This window comes from Triturus cristatus, chromosome 6 (assembly GCF_964204655.1).
Source record: "Triturus cristatus chromosome 6, aTriCri1.1, whole genome shotgun sequence".
Taxonomy (NCBI): Eukaryota; Metazoa; Chordata; class Amphibia; order Caudata; family Salamandridae; genus Triturus; species Triturus cristatus.
The window spans coordinates 1,119,787,947-1,119,805,797 of record NC_140589.1 but is presented as its reverse complement, the minus strand read 5'-3'; the positions used below and the strand labels follow the sequence as shown (position 1 = coordinate 1,119,805,797).

The window sequence follows — 17,851 nt, the reverse complement described above, 5'->3', positions numbered from 1 at the left end:
AGCTTACGGTGCGCTTACCGTGCGCTTACGGTGCGCTTACCGTACGCGTACGGTGACGTGCGCGAGCGCAATTCTGATTGGCCCTTAGATCTTAGTAAACATTCGAATCGGTCGAAACCAGGAAGCGGCGTCCGCCATTTTCTCTCTCGCACTCTGACAGGGGGTTGAAAAACAAAGTCCAAAAACATGTAAAGGGGCTGTTTAGACAGCTCCCAAGCACCTAGCCATGTTGAGGGAGTCCCCAACGATCCCCCAAGTGAAAAAAGGCAAATTTAATTTTTTCGAAAATTTCGCCGATTACGCTTACCGTACGCGTACGGTAAGAAATATTAAAAAAATAAATAAATATCCACATTCTCCCCACCCCGTGTGCAAAAGGTGCCCGCAGGGCACCTTTTGTGCATAGCTTGTATGAGCTAAATCAAACATATATTTTACCTGTCACAACGATGCTCATCATATGTCCTCCATGTGCGCACGGTGCGCGAAGCGCATCGTGCGTTCATGGCCCATGTAGCGTAACGTGGGCACGCGGTGCGCAAAGCGCACCGCGTGCTCACTGTGCGCGCACGGTGCGCGAAGCGCACCGTGCGCGCACGGAACGAACTGCGTTAAGTGGGCGCGCACGCCACAAATGGCGTAAAGTAACTTAGCATTTAAAAAACCGTACAAATTCACTGAAAAAACCATAGGTTTCACACACGTTATAGTTAGGAATTAGCATTTAAAAAACCTTGCAAATTCACTGAAAAAACCATAGGTTTCACACATGTTATAGTTAGCTGGACATTTTACTGATAAAAAACCAATGAAATTCCCCCGTTATAGTTACTGTAGGCAACTATAACTCACGCGACCGTAATCCTCTGCTGATGACATATGTGTCTTTATGAAAAAAAAATATTTGTAATATATGTATAGCTAAAATTTAATGGAAGAAGACATGGGCAAATAAGTGTCTAAATACAGTATTAGAATCAGCAGAGGATTGCGGTCGCGTGAGTTATAGTTGCCTACAGTAACTATAACGGGGGAATTTCATTGGTTTTTTATCAGTAAAATGTCCAGCTAACTATAACATGTGTGAAACCTATGGTTTTTTCAGTGACCTAATGTCTTTCCGTAGGGCCCTGAAAACCTTTCTGTTTTAATTGTCTCTAGCTTGTATTGTCTGCTTTTTGTTACCGGACCTAGTGTTGTGTTGTGTTTACCTTTCCCTGCGCCAGGACGCTCCTTCGCTGGAGCAGCTGTGCGCATTAAAATGCAACTAACATAACATAACATAACATATACACACACACACACACACACATACATGCACTGAAAAAAAACAAAGGTTACAGGAACATTACAGTTAGGCTAAAATTTCACTCAAACTAAACCACAGAAATTCAGCAGTTATATAGTTACCTGAATTAACGACAACTTATGCAATGCACTGCTTATGGACCTCACATATTACATCACTCATGAAAGCGTTTTTTAAGAGTTTATGATTGTTAAACATATATACTAACCTACTACAAAAGTTAACTTATTATACTAGTTACACTACTAATGAATGATACTATTTCCAACATATATTATGGTTGTGTGACTGTGTGTATCCGTGTGTGAGTGGGTATCTGAGTGGCTGTATGGGTGTGTGAGTGGCTATATAAGTGTATGTGAGTAGCTCTATGGGTAAGTGAGTTGCTGTGTGAGTATTGATGACTGAGTGGGTGTGTCAGTAACTGTACAGGTAAGTGAGTGGCTCCATGGACAGGTAAGTGGGTGTGTGAGTGACTTTATGGGTGGGTGACTGAGTGGGTGTCTGAATGGCCATATGAGTGAGTGACTAGGAGTGTAAGTGGCTGTGTGGGCGAGTGAGTGGCTGTTTGAGTGGGTGTTTGGCTAAGTGATTTGGTGTGTGAGTGGCTGTTTTGGAGAATGAGTGTCTGTGTGAATGTCTGTATGGGTGAGTGAGTGGAAGTGTGCGCTTCTAAGGATGTGCGAATGGGTATGGAAGTGGTTGTGTGGGTGTGTGAGTATTTGTATGGGTAAGTGAGTGGCTGTGTTGAAAGGCTGTATGGGTGAGTGAGTGAGTGTGTGTGAGTGGTTGTATAGGTAAACAAGTGGGTGTGTGAGTAGTTGTATGGGTGAGTGTGTGGCTTTGTGACTGGCTGTACGGGTGAGTGAGCGGTTGTATAAGTAGCTGTATGGGTGAGTGAGTGGCTGTGTTAGTGGCTGTATGAGTGGGTGTGTGAGTGACATTGTGGATGAGTGAGTTGTTGTGTGAGTACTTGTACAGGTCTGTGAATGGGTATGTGAGTGGTTGTGTGGGTATGTGAGTGGGTGCATGAGAGGTTGTAAAGGTGGGTGAGTGGGTGTATGAGTGGTTCTGTGGATGATGTCATCAGTGATGTCGTTTGAGATGTCATCAGTGATGTCACTGACCATGTCATGAGTGATGTAATATGTGAGGTCATAAGCTGTGCATTATGGGGGCATAAGGTATTGTTAGCTCAGGTAACTATAACTGCTAAATTCCTATGGTTTTGTAAAAGTGAAATCTGAGCCTAACTATAACGTCCTTGTAACCTTTGGTTTTTTTCAGTAAATTTCTAAGGTTTTTTTAAATAATTCTATTTCCTAACTATAATATTCCATTAACCTTTGGTTTGTTTTTTAAGTGAATTTCTACATTTTGTTAATGTTATTTCCTAACTATAATGCCCCTGTAACCATTGTTTTTTTAAGTGAATTCCGAAGGTCTTTTACATTTTATTTCTTAACTGTGACCAGTAACCTTTGACAGTGAGTGTGTAAGTGAGTGAGTGCATGAGTGTCTCAGCAGGTTTGTGAGTGGGTGTGAGAGTGTCTGAGTGGATCTGTCAGTGGCTGTTTGAGTGGGTCTGTGATTGTCAGCATAAGTGTCTTACTGGGTGTGTGAGTGGGTACATGAGTGTCTGAGTGGGTCTGTCAGTGGGTGTGTGAAAGTCTGAGTGGCTGTATGACAGGGTGCATGACTGTCTGAGTTGGTGTCTGAGTGGGTGTGTGTGAGTGTCTGAGTAGGTCTTTGAGTGGGTGTCAGTGTCTAAGTGGGTTTGCAAGTGCCTCAATAAGTATGCACCAGTCTGTGAGTTAGTGCATGAGTGTCTGAGTGGCTCTGTGAGTGAGTGCATCAGTCTCTGAGTGGGTCTGTGAGTGCATCAGTCTCCGAGTGGGTTTGTGAATGAGCGTGTGCGTTGATGAATAAGTCTGGTAGTGGGTGTGTGAGTCTATGTGTGTGTCTGTGAGTGGGTGTGCAAGTATCTAGGTAGGTCTGTGAGTGGGTGCATGAGTCTCTGAGTGGGTCTGTGAGTGGGTGCATGAGCCTCTGAGTGGGTATGTGAGTGAGTGCACAAGTCTCTCAGTGGTTCTGTGAATGAGTGCATGAGTCTCTGGGTGGGTCTGTGAGTGAGTGCATGAGTCTCAGAAGGTCTGTAAATGAGTGCATGAGTCTCTCAGTGGGTGTGTCTAGATCTGTAAGTGGGTGCGTGAGTATCTGGGTACCTCTGTGAGTGGGTGGGTATCTCTCAGTGGGTCTGTGAGTGGATGCATGAGTCTTTGAGAGGGTCTGTGAGTGGGTGCATGATCTTTGACTTGGTCTGTGAGGGTCCATGAGTCGGAGGGTGATTCTCTAAGTGGGTCTGTAAGTGGACCTGTGAGTTTCTGAGTACTCTCCGTTTTGCCCTTTCTGCTCTAATTTGCCTTTAAGGCTTGCTTGTCTGCCCTCTCTTTGACCTTTCCTACTCATTTTGCTGCCTATTTTGCCTTTCCTGCTCATTTTTCTGCCATCTTTTTTGCCCTCTTCTGCTCTGTTTTGCCTTTACTGTTCATTTTTCTGCCTCCTGTTTTGCCCTTTCTGCTCTTTCTTCTGCTCGCCCTTTTGTCTTTTCTGTTTGTTTTTCTTTCCTGCTCTGCACAGGGTAAGGGGGTCGTATGCTCGCCCTCCCTGAGCTAATTTCGACCCTGGGGACCCCATCCCTGAGGCCTGGCCTTAATTGAATGGGGGAGGGGCCTGCAGTCCCAGCCGGCTCCCCATTCTGCGGGAGCCAGCATGGCTACTGCACACATGGAGCTGCTGCAAATGCTCTCCACAATAGTTTCATCTCTTTCCTTGCCCGCAAAGAGATGAAACCTCTGCTTCCAGTGGGTGGGAGCACTTTGACAGCTCCCACACGCTGGAACCATAGTGTTTTCTTTTTGCTTGGCCGGAGCTGTCAGCTCCTGCCAAGCAATAGCAAACAGCTATGTTCCGAAGGGGTGGCACAGAGACATAGCAGGAGCCAGCCCTGGGGGGGTGGCAGTCCTCAGGGCCATGTATGGCTCCAGAATGGGGGTGACGCGACCTTTCTCCTTTTTTGTTCTTGGCTGCTCCGGGGAGTTGTTGGTCCCCGATGCCTTATGTGGCGCCTCTCCAATTCATTAAAAAATATTTGACCCCGGGGAGGCGGTGGTCCCCAGGGCCTGGGGGGTCCACAGGCTCCCCATTAGCTGTTATTTAGCCTGGGGGAGAAGTTGGTCCCCGGGGCTGAGGGGGTCTGCGTGATCCCCCATCCCTGTTTCATTAGCCCCTGGGAGGTAGTGGTCTCCGGGGCTCAGGGCCCCGTGCGTCCCCTCATTTTTAAAGAAAATGCCCCTAGGACCTGGCCTACTGAGGGCTCTATTCAAAACGAGCATGAGATACACACCCGCATTAAATTTCGGCAGCAACTTGTTTTAAAAAAAGCTTTTTCCTCAGGTGGGTACCAGAGCTAAGGGGTCAAGGTATTCATATCCTGCCCCATTTTCTTTTTTAAAAACATTTTTTGTGGGACTCAGTTGAGGCGAAATCCCAAGATGGCTGCCAACACTTCCTGGTTGAAGTGTTGGCAGCTAATCAGATTTCAGCACGGGGACTATGGGATCCTTAGTGGATCGGTGTCCCTATATATACAAACTCGGATATCTTTTAATAAGTCAAAAACTACTGAACGGATTTACACCAAATAACAAACAGTGTTCTTTCTGCACCAAGACCGATCTCTGCCAAATTTGGTGTAATTCCGTCCAGCGGTTCCGCTGTAGTCATGGTCTAAAACCTCTATCGAAATTACCATGGAAAAAACACTTTTTTTGACCCCCCTTTTTCTTGGTCCCCGTCTGACGGATAGCCCCAAAACCTCCTGTGCAAAACAAAAATCACGGTGGCACTTTTTGGGGGGAACGGTTTGTGAAGATTCACCAACAATGTCAAAGATATAGGCAAGTCAAAAAACGCTTTTCCTATGGAAAGATGGTCCTAACTGTAACTACCTACCAAAACAAAGGACTCGCCTCCAAAATAAGGGCAGCACAACAATTAGTCTATACTCTTAATGTGGTTGACTTTATGTTTTTGTTTGTCTTCCAAGGAAAAAAATAGAAAGAACAGGGTTTACTTCACATGCAATAGATCAGTTTCTTTCTGAAGCCCTCACCCATCAAGATAGTTTGTTGGGTTAGGTCTGGTGTGCTGGCCACTACATAGTGACCACTACATAGAGTTACTATGTAGCTGGCCACTACATAGTGGCCACTACATAGTAATTTCCACTCCTGCACTATAAAAGTGCCCGTAAATAGTATAAAAAGTTTAAACAACCTTTCTAGAAACCTGTACACATTAATATAGGACAAGAATCTCTGCTGCTCAAAATCAATCCAAAGAAATGTCAAACTTGTTGATGAACTCTCCTTCCTTACCCCCTTCAACCCAAATCACACAATCATTCCATGATGGCTTGGCTCCTTTCTTATTTCTAAACTCTCCAGAGCAACACAATGCATCTCCATTGAGCTCACCAACTCAACCGCTTTATCACTTGATGTCTTTTATCCTCCCTCAGTCACCCTTTGGTCACACTTCTCCCTTATTACTTAGGACATCTGAGACTCTCTTCTTAACAATGCAAAGAAGGATTCCCTATTGACCTCATGCCAGGTTTTTACCCTCTCCTAATGAAAGGTTTTCTGGTCTCTTTTTGACATACTGAACTCATCTTAAACCTTAACTTGGACCTGACTTATCAAACTAGTTACCGTCTGATCACTCTTCTTCCTGCAGTACCCCAAATCCTAAAATAACGTTCCCCAAAAACTTTGTATATTACTTTAATCTAACATTCTTGAAAATACCTAGATGGGTTTTTGTCCCCAGATTGACACAGGGCTTGCCATTAAGGCTGATCTGGATCACCTACATCTTGTGACCGAAGTTGGCAGTGTCAACAACTTGATTTTATTGGATCTTTTAGTGATATTTGACATTTTCAATTATACTCTTTTGCTCTAGGAACACCAGGTATCTGGTATAGGAAGCCCGATACTTAATCTATTTGTTCTTTTCTTTCTAGCGGGTCTCAAAAAGTGACTCTACAGTCTTTTACTCCTCTATCTACTTTGATCTCTTGAGGTGTGCCATAGGGTTCAGCCCTTTTTTTCCTGGTTAGATCTTATGGCATATAGATTTATTCTTATGACACCCACCTCATCATTTGGAATTTCTGGAAGCTCTCCTGGCGATTCCGTACTGGAAGACTGTCACCTGGAGGTCAGAAGATGAATGTGCCACTACTGGCTTTAATGCAGTGAAAACAAAGATCTTGATTTTTGGGGGTGTTGCTGATCCACTGAACCCATTTTTGGGGCTGTCTGACTTTGGGCCCTACACCTCCTCTGTTTCAGTTGTCATAAGTCTTGAACTCAAAACTGACTCCTCTCTACAACTTGGCTCTGAAGTGAACAGTGTAATCTCATCATGCATCATCAGTGCGTAAACTTCGGAAGCTCTCCCTTTTTCTCTTCCTTTAAGCTCATTGTGCCTCAGTGTCCACCCTTATTGCATCGGGACTCAGTTAAATCATCTTTATTAGACTGCTTTCAGTCTAATCAAAAGCAAGACACAAGACTCATCTGTTCTACTCTTTGTTTCAGTTGTGCATGACCTATTTTGCCACAGCTCCATTGGTAACCAGTCAGTGCTAGGATCACTTTTAAGATCCTGTGCATTATCTTTCATTCGTTAGCCAATACCACACCTAGTTTCATCTCCAATCCCCATTTACTCTCCTAACAGAGAACTTTGCTCAACTAATCAAGTCCCTTGCTGTAACAAATACTAATTGTGGGAGACATTCTTTCTCCGACTTATCTCACACTCTTTGAAAACTCATCCCACTGACTTAGCATAATCCCCTCCCACGTTTCTTTCCACTAAAAACACACTTATTTCCAAAACCATGACAATTTTTGTTGTTGTTGCAGTTATCTGTGGCCCATCCTTACAGGCGGAGGGGCCCTACAAAGCGTTTGGAAGACAACCCCCTCATGAAGAGAGGGAATGCCACTGATAGCCTTGGACCTATGCGCTTCAGTGTTAAGCCCTGAAGTATCCAGGGCAAAGTGTCTATCACTGAAATGTCACCACAGAGTGGCCCTATCCCACCTTTCTCAGCCCAATCTCATTGGCGGGCCTAAGGTCAACCAGTGAGAGGAGGTGGCAGTCTCAATCCTCCTGGAATCTCCGAGGCTTCCTTCCATACTCCAGAGACACAGCAGGTAAGTTTTGTGTTTTAATGATGTTCGGAGCGTGTGTTTACGCATGAATGTATGTGTATTTGTGAGTGTTGTGAATGGGTGTGCATGTGTGAATGCATTGTTGTGAGTGAGTGTGTATGTGTGAGTGTGTGCCCTGCCCACCCCTCCCTGCTCAAATGGATAGCCACCACCGAGTTAACTTCCTTCTGCAGTCATGAATCTTCACAGCCAGGAAATCCTACTGCGTTTAATGAATTCCACCTAACAAATTATTCCTAATGGCCAAGACAAGGAAGCAAGGGACTCAGCTGGCCGAGCAGCCTTACGCTACGCTCTCAACATGACATGATAGGCCCTCTTTGCATACTCAACTTCCAGGGCCTAATCACTCTTCTCAAAACCAGCTTTCTGCCTTGTGTCCAGGTGACAAAAGATCCCCACGCAATCATATGTGCAAGTTGAATGTCTCTTTCCTTCAACCAGGGCCCTTATCATTGCAGAGTGGTAGATCACTCGCCTCCATGCAAATAGAATTTGTTGTTAGACTCCCACTATGCACCACAGGCTTTCCATCACTAGCATGGGCAGGTCAAAGGACTGAGTTATGTTCGGGGCATGGAAGCACCATCGTAATTACATGGACAAGTCTTTGCATTACCCACACAGAAACTGTGCCCCGTAATCAGTTTGAACAGATTAATCCCATTTTGTGGTATCCGGGAAGGAACACTCCTAGAGAATGAATGACATCCCGTAGCCCAATTGGTCATACTTCATCTCTTTCTCAGCTTTGAAGTTAGATTTAAAGCCACTCCATTGGCTCATACACTGGAAATGAACATACTCGTGATTGAGACAGATATGGAGAAAAGAAAGACAGAAGAGAAAATGTGCATTTAAAATGCAATCGCTATAGCTCCAGAAGGACATGTGAATATATGTTTTACTATTATGACTACCTTGCTACGTGTAGTAGAAAAAACAATGTACAGGGTGCTAATGGAAGGACAGAAAGGGAAAACAAGACATAAAATATACGTACTTGCAGACATAGTCTGTGGAACCATGTTTGTTTACAGCAGGGGCTTTTAAGCACAGAGTAGTTAGGCTTCGGTATGATACTTTCCAAGCAAACTGGACATTTAGCTTTACCCTTCGTTGGAGGGATTTTTTGAGTTGGAGCATGTTCCCAGCAGTAAGACCTAAAGAGATGTTAGTTTAGTTTAAGTTTATTGTAACAAGTTCATAAAATGTACTGCTAAACAGAGCTCATACACAAAATAACAACACATTAATCTAAATAATAGCAAACAAATGCCTAAACACGGCAGCTAAGAAAGATATAAGAAACATACCTACAACAGACTAGAATCGCTGCAGGATTCAAAAGAACAGAAGAGAAACAGTAATGATTAATGAACCATTATCTAGGCAACATCCTTCACAATTGTTTGCAGTTCCAACCAAAGACCATTTGCGGATCTATATAGGTCGAAGAGCATTGTTATCATCTTTCAACACAATGTGTATATTGTTAATCATCCTAGTATGACAGCATAAAAAGTTGAAGACACACAATTGATGGACGGAATGCAGAACAAATCAAAACATTCACCCCCAGTCAAGAGATCTGGGTTAAATCCATCATTCTTTTCCTCACCATGCCACCCCAGTTTAGACCTGGCCATATGCAAATCAGTCTTGACCCTGTGCCTCATGGGAACAGTCCAGCCCGAACTGCCAAGCCAGGTCCTCCCTGGACCGGAAACAAGCATCAATAGTCCATCAATAGTTCTTTTTGCATTTGTCACCTCGAGTGGGACGGGTATGCTCAGACGTGAGTCCTGTGCTCTCCATGCCATTGGAATCAAGCTATCCTGGCTGAAGAGGGGTGAAACCACGAAACCGGTCCTAGGATTCTCGTTTCCAGTCTAGGGAGGACCTGGCCTGGCAGTTCGGGCTGGACTGTTCCCATAGGGCACAGGGTCAAGAATGATTTGCATATGGCTGGGTCCAAACTGGAATGGCGTGGTGAGCAAACAAACTATGGATTTAGGCCCAGATCTCTGTACTGGGGTGAATGTATAACATTGTTCTGCATTCTGTCCATCAATAGTTCTTTTTGCATTTGTCACCCCGAGTGGGACGGGTACGCTCAGACGTGAGTCCTGTGCTCTCCATGCCACTGGAATCAAGCTATCCTGACTGAAGAGGGGTGAAACCCCGAAACCGGTCCCTGGAGGCTTGTTTCCAGGCCAGGGAGGACCTGGCCTGGCAGTTCGGGCTGGACTGTTCCCACAGGGCACAGGGTCAAGACTGATTTGCATATGGCTGGGTCCAAACTGGAATGGCGTGGTGAGCAAAATAACTATGGATTTAGGCCCACATCTCTGTACTGGGGTGAATGTACGACATTGTTCTGCATTCTGGCCATCAATAGTTCTTTTTGCATTTGTCACCCCGAGTGGGACGGGTACGCTCAGACATGAGTCCCGTGCTCTCCATGCCACTGGAATCAACCCCGAAACCGGTCCCTGGATGCTGGTTTCCAGGCCAAGGGGGACCTGGCCTGGCAGTTCAGGCTAGACTGTTCCCATAGGGCACAGGGTCAAGACTAATTTGAATATGGCTGGGTCCAAACTGGAAAGGTGTGGTGAGCAAAAAAATGATGGATTTAGGCCCAGATCTCTGTACTGGGGTGAATGTATGACATTGTTCTGCATTCTGTCCATCAATAGTTCTTTTAGCATAAAAAGTTGTCCCTCATATCGATCACAGGGAAAGAAGCGCAAAACCCAACACTGGCAGAACAAATGTCTCATTGTTAAATGATTATAATGAGACATGGCAAGGTAATCTTAACAGTGCGGATTACAAACAGATCATTTACATTCAGTTACCAATTATGTTCCCATCATTGGCCAAGGCAGTCATTCATTATTTATTAAGAAGGTTTTTTGTTTCCCATCTCCACATACCCTCCTCCCCTGATAAGGTCACCACCTATGGAGGACATTCTCACCATACAGCCATTCAAGTCCCAGGCTTGTGCCAAGTTATGTACAGAGACTGTCTCCCCTTTCAGCTTGACCTCTTCTAGTGGTGCATAACTTAAACTCGGAAGGCTGTGTACAGGTGAGTTATGGCTTTCCTTCTTTCTAATACCTTAAGGGTAACTTGCAGCACATGGTGGGTTTAGGGTGTCCAAGCCTTCACAACTCCAGGTGTTTCTGCACTACAATAGCTCATCGTGGAGAGTGGATGGCATCTCCAGAAGGCAAAGCACTTAAAGCCAACATCGTTTTCAACAAATTGCCCTCATTAATGTATGTTTCGGGGCAACAGGCATGATTTGTTTCATCAACTGTCAGGCCCTGATTATAAGTTGTTGAAGACCTCTAGAATATGAGGAGACAGTAGCTGCTCATAAAATTCTGATGGGAGACCGAGAGCACCAGGGGTATCCCAACTGGGTAATGTCCTACAACACCTGGGTCATCTCAGTTTGCATGATCAGTGCATGGAGCTTTTCCTGGTTCTCTGATAATGGGACCAGAATTGGTGTCATTATCATTAAAAATACTTTATTCGGCTTATAACAGAACATAAAAGTCACAGCAAAGATAAAATAACATGATAAAAGTTGTTACAAAGGAGATAGCATAAAATCTTCCTGTCAAGAGGACATTCTCATACACAAGAACACACGAGTGCAACCATACATTGGGTACAGTTTTGCGTTAACTGCCCATGTCCACCCATATATTAACAAACAGGGCAACATAAACAAATCCAGAATCTAAGGGGTAAAAAAATCTCAAACATTTTTAAAGGGGGAATGCCTAACGTATCAAAAATTATCTCTCTGATATAAAAATTATTCTGTATAAATTGTAAACAGTGCTAAGATAAATAGCTTACAGGTCACTCATCATAATCACAGGGAATTGGGAAGAATGTATCTAGTCTTTCCCTGCTGGCTCTCTCTTAAAAACTCTCCTTCAATAAAAGTGCAAATCATGCTAAAGTGTATTTTTATTTCAAAAGAATTGATGTCATAGCAAGGAAGATCTCAAGAGCAGCAAGTTGTAATCGGGGAGTACTAAAGTACAGTGAGAAGTGATAGTCCACAAAAATGTTGCTATCATAATCTTGCGCATATTGTACTTTATGTCTGTGTCACGTATGCTGTTTGCACTTGCATTTGACTGCCTGTTCTAAGCAGTAGGCCTAGTAGTCGTCCACACCAGTCCCCTTCTTCGTGCACATTTGCTGTGTATTTCCTATAGGGTAGACACCTCAACCTCTCTAACAAGACAGCGTGTTTTTCCTGTGTGTGCTAAGAGAGGTGAAAAGGGAATGGACCTGTACAGCTCTCGTCTCATGATCTTTTAATGTTGTCTACAGAGTCATCACCTTCTTCACCAGGACTTCCTTCACCCTGCACATGATTTTAATGCACATTCCCCTAATCGTAACCTTAAAGGCATCCAATTAAACACCAATATCACTCAAAGAGCCAGCATTTTCTACAAAATAGTTTATTTAATCATCGATCGCTTCCCCGAACACCAGATCTTTCAAAGGCTTCAGGCTGAAGCCTCCATGATGGTACACAGGTATTACATCTGCCCCAGCCCAAGGATAACAGTAGGGTAAAATGATCAGATAATGTCATAGCCAGATGATTATATTACAGGACATTCCTATTGACTGTTCTGTACTGATAACATAAACCAATGCAGTATGTAAGTGATTAACTGGGCAAAAGAAGAACTCCCTTTTGTTGGTGTGTGAGTTTGTGCCGATAATGTGCAAGTCACACCCATACACCCACCACTTGACGGTATGAGCCACTTTGACAAAAGGCGACCCTAGAAGGGAAAGACTTTTGTAGTCCTACATCAAGGACACAATTAAAATCAACCTGCAAATCACACAGAGGGAATTAACAGATATAGGTCCCATTATCAGCATAATGTTGGCTAACATAATTATTGGCTTTTACTAGTTGGGTCTGTGGACCCCTGAGTGGGGTCTACTATGTCTGTGTCGGTTTTTCTCACCATCCCAATTTCGCTTAGAGGTTTTATCTCATTTATAAATTTTTTGGGTCAGAATTTAAATATATGATGACTGGTTTAACAACAAAGTAGCAAATCTGTTCTTGCAGGAGTTTGGCTTGGGGGATGGGTTCGTGCGTTGGACGAGGTTGCTCTATACCAACTCGGTGGCTAGGGTGCGAACGGGGACCACGATTTCGGCTCCCTATCCTGTACGTCGGGGAACGAGGCAGGGCTGCTCGCTATCGCCGCTGCTGTTTGCCCTGGCAATCGAGCCGCTTGCGGCCCATGCCCGAATGGGACGCGCGTATGCTGGGCTGCTCCTGCGGGGGGAGACCCATTATATTTCCCTCTACGCGGACGATTTATTGCTTTTCCTGGCTGACGCGGAGGGGGCCCTTCAAGGCGCTAGGGTGCTACTGGAGGATTTTGGGCGCCGCTCGGGCCTAAGGGTCAATTGGGACAAGACTTGCGTCTACCCCATTACTCAGTGGGAGCGAATTCCCCCCTCCCTGGGGGCGATCCGCTGTGCGGATAGTTGTCTGCCGTATTTGGGAGTGCGCATTTATCGCACCCAGCGCGACCTGTTGGAGGGGAATGTGGGGAGGGCGATCGCGGGCCTGGCGGGCAGTATGGGATTCTGGAGCACTCTCCCGCTCTCGGTGGCCGGGCGGGTGGGGCTGCTGAAGATGGTGGCGCTCCCACGCCTGTTGTATTTTTTCCGCACACTCCCTGTCTGGGTGCCGGTGTCACTCTTCCGCAAACTTACGGCCATGGTTACGGGCTTTATCTGGGGGGCGGGCAGACGGCGGGTGGCGCTGACCACGCTGCGCCGGCCCAGAGCCGAGGGGGGGCTTGCGGTACCTGATTTCGAGTGGTACTATTTGGCTGCCCAGCTACAATGGCTCACGCAGGCAGTGGCACGGGAATTTAGAGGCCCCGAGGGTCCGCAGGGTAGAATGATCCCGCGACACGGGCTTTCCTTTATCGTTTTCCAACAGCGACTCGAGCTGTCACAACTAACGCTCGAAGAGCGAACGCTCCGGCTGTGTTGGAACCGGAGCCTGCGGAGGGCCGGCGCTGCTCGCCCTTACGCTCCGGAGATCCCCTTGGGTATGTGCACAGCCCTCCCCCACGGCGGGGACTGGTCGGGGCTGGCCCGCTGGGAAGATCTAGGGATACAGATGGTGGGAGACCTGTACCTAAATGGAGAGCTTCGGGTATTCCAGGAGCTGCAGGACTCCTTCGGGATTCCGAGGGGCGACTATCTCCTCCACGCGGCCTTGGTGGCGGCGCTGCAGAAGCACTGGGGAGTGGGGCTCTCGGAACCGCGGACGGCGGCCGGCTGTCAGTATGTGGTCATGGCGGCGGGTACATTCAAGGCCATTACTTGCCTCTATCAGAGAATGGCCACGGAACATCTAGCTCCTTTGACTGCGCTGAAGGATAAGTGGGAAGCCGATATCGGAAAACCTATCCCGGAACTGACATGGCCTACACTTCAGAGACGGGCCTGGAAGAGCACGCGTAACGCCCGGTTTCAGCTGGTGCAGTATTTCACCCTGCATAGGGCATACCTGACGCCGGCTAAATTGTTTCAGTATTTTGGGGGCCCCATGCCGCAGTGCCCTCGTTGTGGAGAGGAGGGGGCTGACTTTAAACACATGTTTTGGTCCTGCGATGTTTTAAGTGGCTACTGGGAGGAGGTCGTCGGATGCCTGGCCCAAGTGACAGGGCGGGAGTTGCGGGTGGAGATGGGAGTCTGTTTGCTGCTTTGGTTTCCACACACGCCGCGCACGAAAATCACTAGCAAGTTTTGCGACCTGGGGCTGGTGGTGGCCAAGCGAGAAATTACGCTCCACTGGAAGTCGAGGACGGGTCCCAGCGTCGCGAGGTGGAGAGCGACATTTACCAAGTGGGCGGGTAGCGAGGGCACGTTCAGGCTGCAGCTTGCGCTTAGGAGAAACGATGACAAGGCCCTGGACATGGCTCGGGCGTGGGAAGCACTAGTGGTTGATCTCCAGGGATGGGGAACAGCGGGGGAGGGAGGCCCTGCGGCACTGGAGCAACAGGCAGGTACTTAGGGGTGGGGGAGGCTAGCTGATTGGCTCATGGGGGCCGGGGGCTCTCCTTTTCCTCTTTGCCTGGGGCCTGTCTGTGGTGGGGGGGGCGGCTCATGGCTCTTAATACGGCTCCTTCTGAGAGAGGTTATCCTGGTAGTAGTCGTCCCGGCACACTGACATGTGGGTGGGGGGGGGCTGTATTATTTCAGGGGAGGGTTTGGGGACGGCGCATTGGTAGGTGGAAGTGGCCCAGATTGTATTTGGATGTGATTTTATAAGCGGATGGCGGCCACTGGCCAGATGAACATTGTGGATGTCAATTGTGTTTGAGTAATGCAATAAAAAATGTTTTTGCAAAAAAAAAAACAAAGTAGCAAATCTGCATGTATGCAAATTTACTACTTTTTATAATTCACAAATATTAGCAGTAGCAGGCATGGAAAGCAGCACCAATATCCAGTTTTTCAGGCATATTGCTGGCAATCAAATACTCAAAAGGAGATAGGACGGATGCTTCAAATAGTCTAACCACTGGCAATCCCTTGCAATAGTATTCCAAATCACAGTTTTTAGCTCACTGTGCCACTCTAGACAGAGGGGAGGATTAAGCTTTTGGCAGATGGAGTTAAGGCAGTTCCAGTGGTTTATGTCTGTCACCCTGCTTTTACTCTGCCCTTCAAATTTAGAGATGTCCGCCAGCCCCACAGACATCTCTATACATTGGCAGGAACCGACATCATGGTGGCTCCAGTTAGTGTAGGAAACGTTTGACGGACGTCTCCTTCAAACATGAATGCTGGCCATCAAAGTTTTCCAAAGTTTTTATTTTATTTTTCAAAAACAAACTTTAAAAGTGTGAGGGTTGGGGGGGCGTGGCTAGCAGCCAGCGAGGATGGCCGCAGCCTAGGACAGTTCGGCGTCCGAAGTTCGATCCCCAGTAAATCCTGTCATTATTCCGGCGAGAAACTACACACAGATCGTGTGCCGCAGCCCAGGAAGACCCGGGAAGCAATTGGTGGCGGTTCCAGCCCTGGGTGTGAGTCTGGTGAAGAACGTGACGAGGTGACGCGGCTGAGGCCCGGGACCAACAGCGAAGCCGGGGCCTCGGATACATCGGGTGCCAGCTGCGGCGGGGATGCGCCCGCCCTGCGCTTCAGACAGACTCGCCCCGACTGCTGCTGCTCCGTGGAGGACTTGACTCCTGCGGGAGCGGTCGGACCTGCAGACAGCGGGGCGCCCCACGGCCAAGAGTGGCTGCCCGCGTGAGGGAGGACGGAGAGGCTGGGCCACAGAGTGAGGACTGGCCCATATCAGCGGGGAGCGGCGGAAAGAACCAAAAAAAAAAAAAAAAAAGACAAAAATAACTGGGTGAGGTGGCTGCGGGTGGACCCCTCCAGCTGGTCTATCAGACCGGCCGTGAGCGCCGCATTGGCTGCCTCCTACAAGGATTGGAGCTACCCTGAAGTGTTGTCCCGGACGGTGGGCGGATCCCCTGCAGTGCAATATCGAGCGCCGGGCCCCGGCTTCTGCAGGAGATCCGCATTGATTACTGATGCTCCACGGAGGACTTGGCTCCTGCGGGGTGGATGGCCCTGAGACCGGAGGCGCGCCCTGTAATTAATCGTAAGTGCCTGAGCGCGGGGGCGGAGGGGCTGAACCTCGACGCTGGGAACTGGCCTATGTGTGCGAGGAGCGGATGAACAGCTGATACTAACATGTGAAAAGACTGATGGTGAATTCCTCCTGCTAATCGGCCAGCCCGGCCGCGATTGTCGCATTGACTGCCTCCCGCGAGGACTGAGAATAAATTGACACGCTGCCCCGGACGACGGGCGGACTCCCTGCTGTGCAGACTCAAGTGCCGAACACCGACGAGTGGCCCTGAGTGGTACTCTGATGCGTAAAGGTGGCAGCTGAGTGACACAAAATAAATAAGAAGGCGGATGGCTACACATTAGAGGCGCATCCGGTGAGAGACCTGTGGCGGCTCCCAGTGCTACGAGGGACTGCGTGGGGTCCACTGAGGCGCACTGCAGAACATTGACGACCGAAAAGTCGGGGGAGGATACGACAACAGTATAACCCCACAGGGTTTGTCGAGGAGGGTGCACCATAGGGACCGGTAAAACCGAAAGGCCCATTCCTTACAACAGCGTTAATGGTAGCGAAACGTGACATTGCAGCGGCATGGAAGCAACCGCAGCCGCCTAGCTTGGCCAAATGGAGCACCGGAGTGGACTGGTGTGCGACACAGGAACGGACTCTCTACCAGGCAAGGGGCTGCCCCAAGAAATACCGAAGGGTCTGGGGGAAATGTACCATAAGCGTGCTGTTCGGGGGGGAGGGGACGGGGGGAGGGTTTCGGGGGGGCGGGAAGGTGGCGTGTTCTCATGCTATGTTATTGTATGATGGTGGTTCGAAAGGCTCAAAGTTTTTATGTTGTATCACTCAAAACAATAAAAACTTGTTTATCAACAAAAAAAAAACGAAAGGCCGCACGTGGGTTCTCCCCCGTGGCAGGCAGCGGCGACTGCCGGCTCCCCCCCTTTGCCCCCCGGTGTACCTGATTACAGCACTGTCTGTATCGACCACCATGGGAGGCAGGGGGCAATGTACGATGCCGCACACCAAACTCGACAAATATGCTTACCATAAAGAGCAGACGGACGCACCGCCTCCACCCACAACTAGTGGCAAAGGCATATCATCCGAAAAACCGAAAGAGGTGACCCTCCAAGATGTGATGGCCGCACTAACTCAGATGCAAACATCCATAGGGACAATTTTGACCGATATTACGCTGCTACGTGCCGATGTATTCAAAATGAACACAAGACTAAAGGAGGTAGAAACTACCATGGAGGCTCTCTCCAGCGACACGGCAGCATTAGAAAAAGAGGGTACAGACATTGGAATTGACACAAAAGCAGCTGGTAGACAAGCTCGACGGACTAGGAAGGTAGATCTAGAAGGAATAATATCCGCCTGGTTGGAGTACCGGAGAGCGTGAAGGGGCCGGCCCTAGACCTCTTTGTCGAAGATCTTGTTAAAAACCAGCTACAACCGCGTGGGCTGTCCAGCTTCTTCTCGGTAGAGAGAGCGCACTGAGTACCCGGTGGAAGGCCCCGACCGGGGGCCCCACCA

At 47.8% G+C, this 17,851-nt stretch overlaps 1 protein-coding gene across 1 annotated transcript in view; it reads right to left on the bottom strand.

The window, feature by feature from the left end:
- Positions 1–17,851, bottom strand: part of LOC146821053 (E3 ubiquitin-protein ligase PHF7-like) — a 1,746,711-nt gene that overhangs the window by 613,022 nt on the left and 1,115,838 nt on the right. Inside the window, exon 8 of the mRNA XM_085611988.1 lies at positions 8,624–8,783. Coding sequence (XP_085468114.1) covers positions 8,624–8,783 — 160 coding nt within the window. The remainder of the gene's footprint in view (positions 1–8,623; positions 8,784–17,851) is intronic.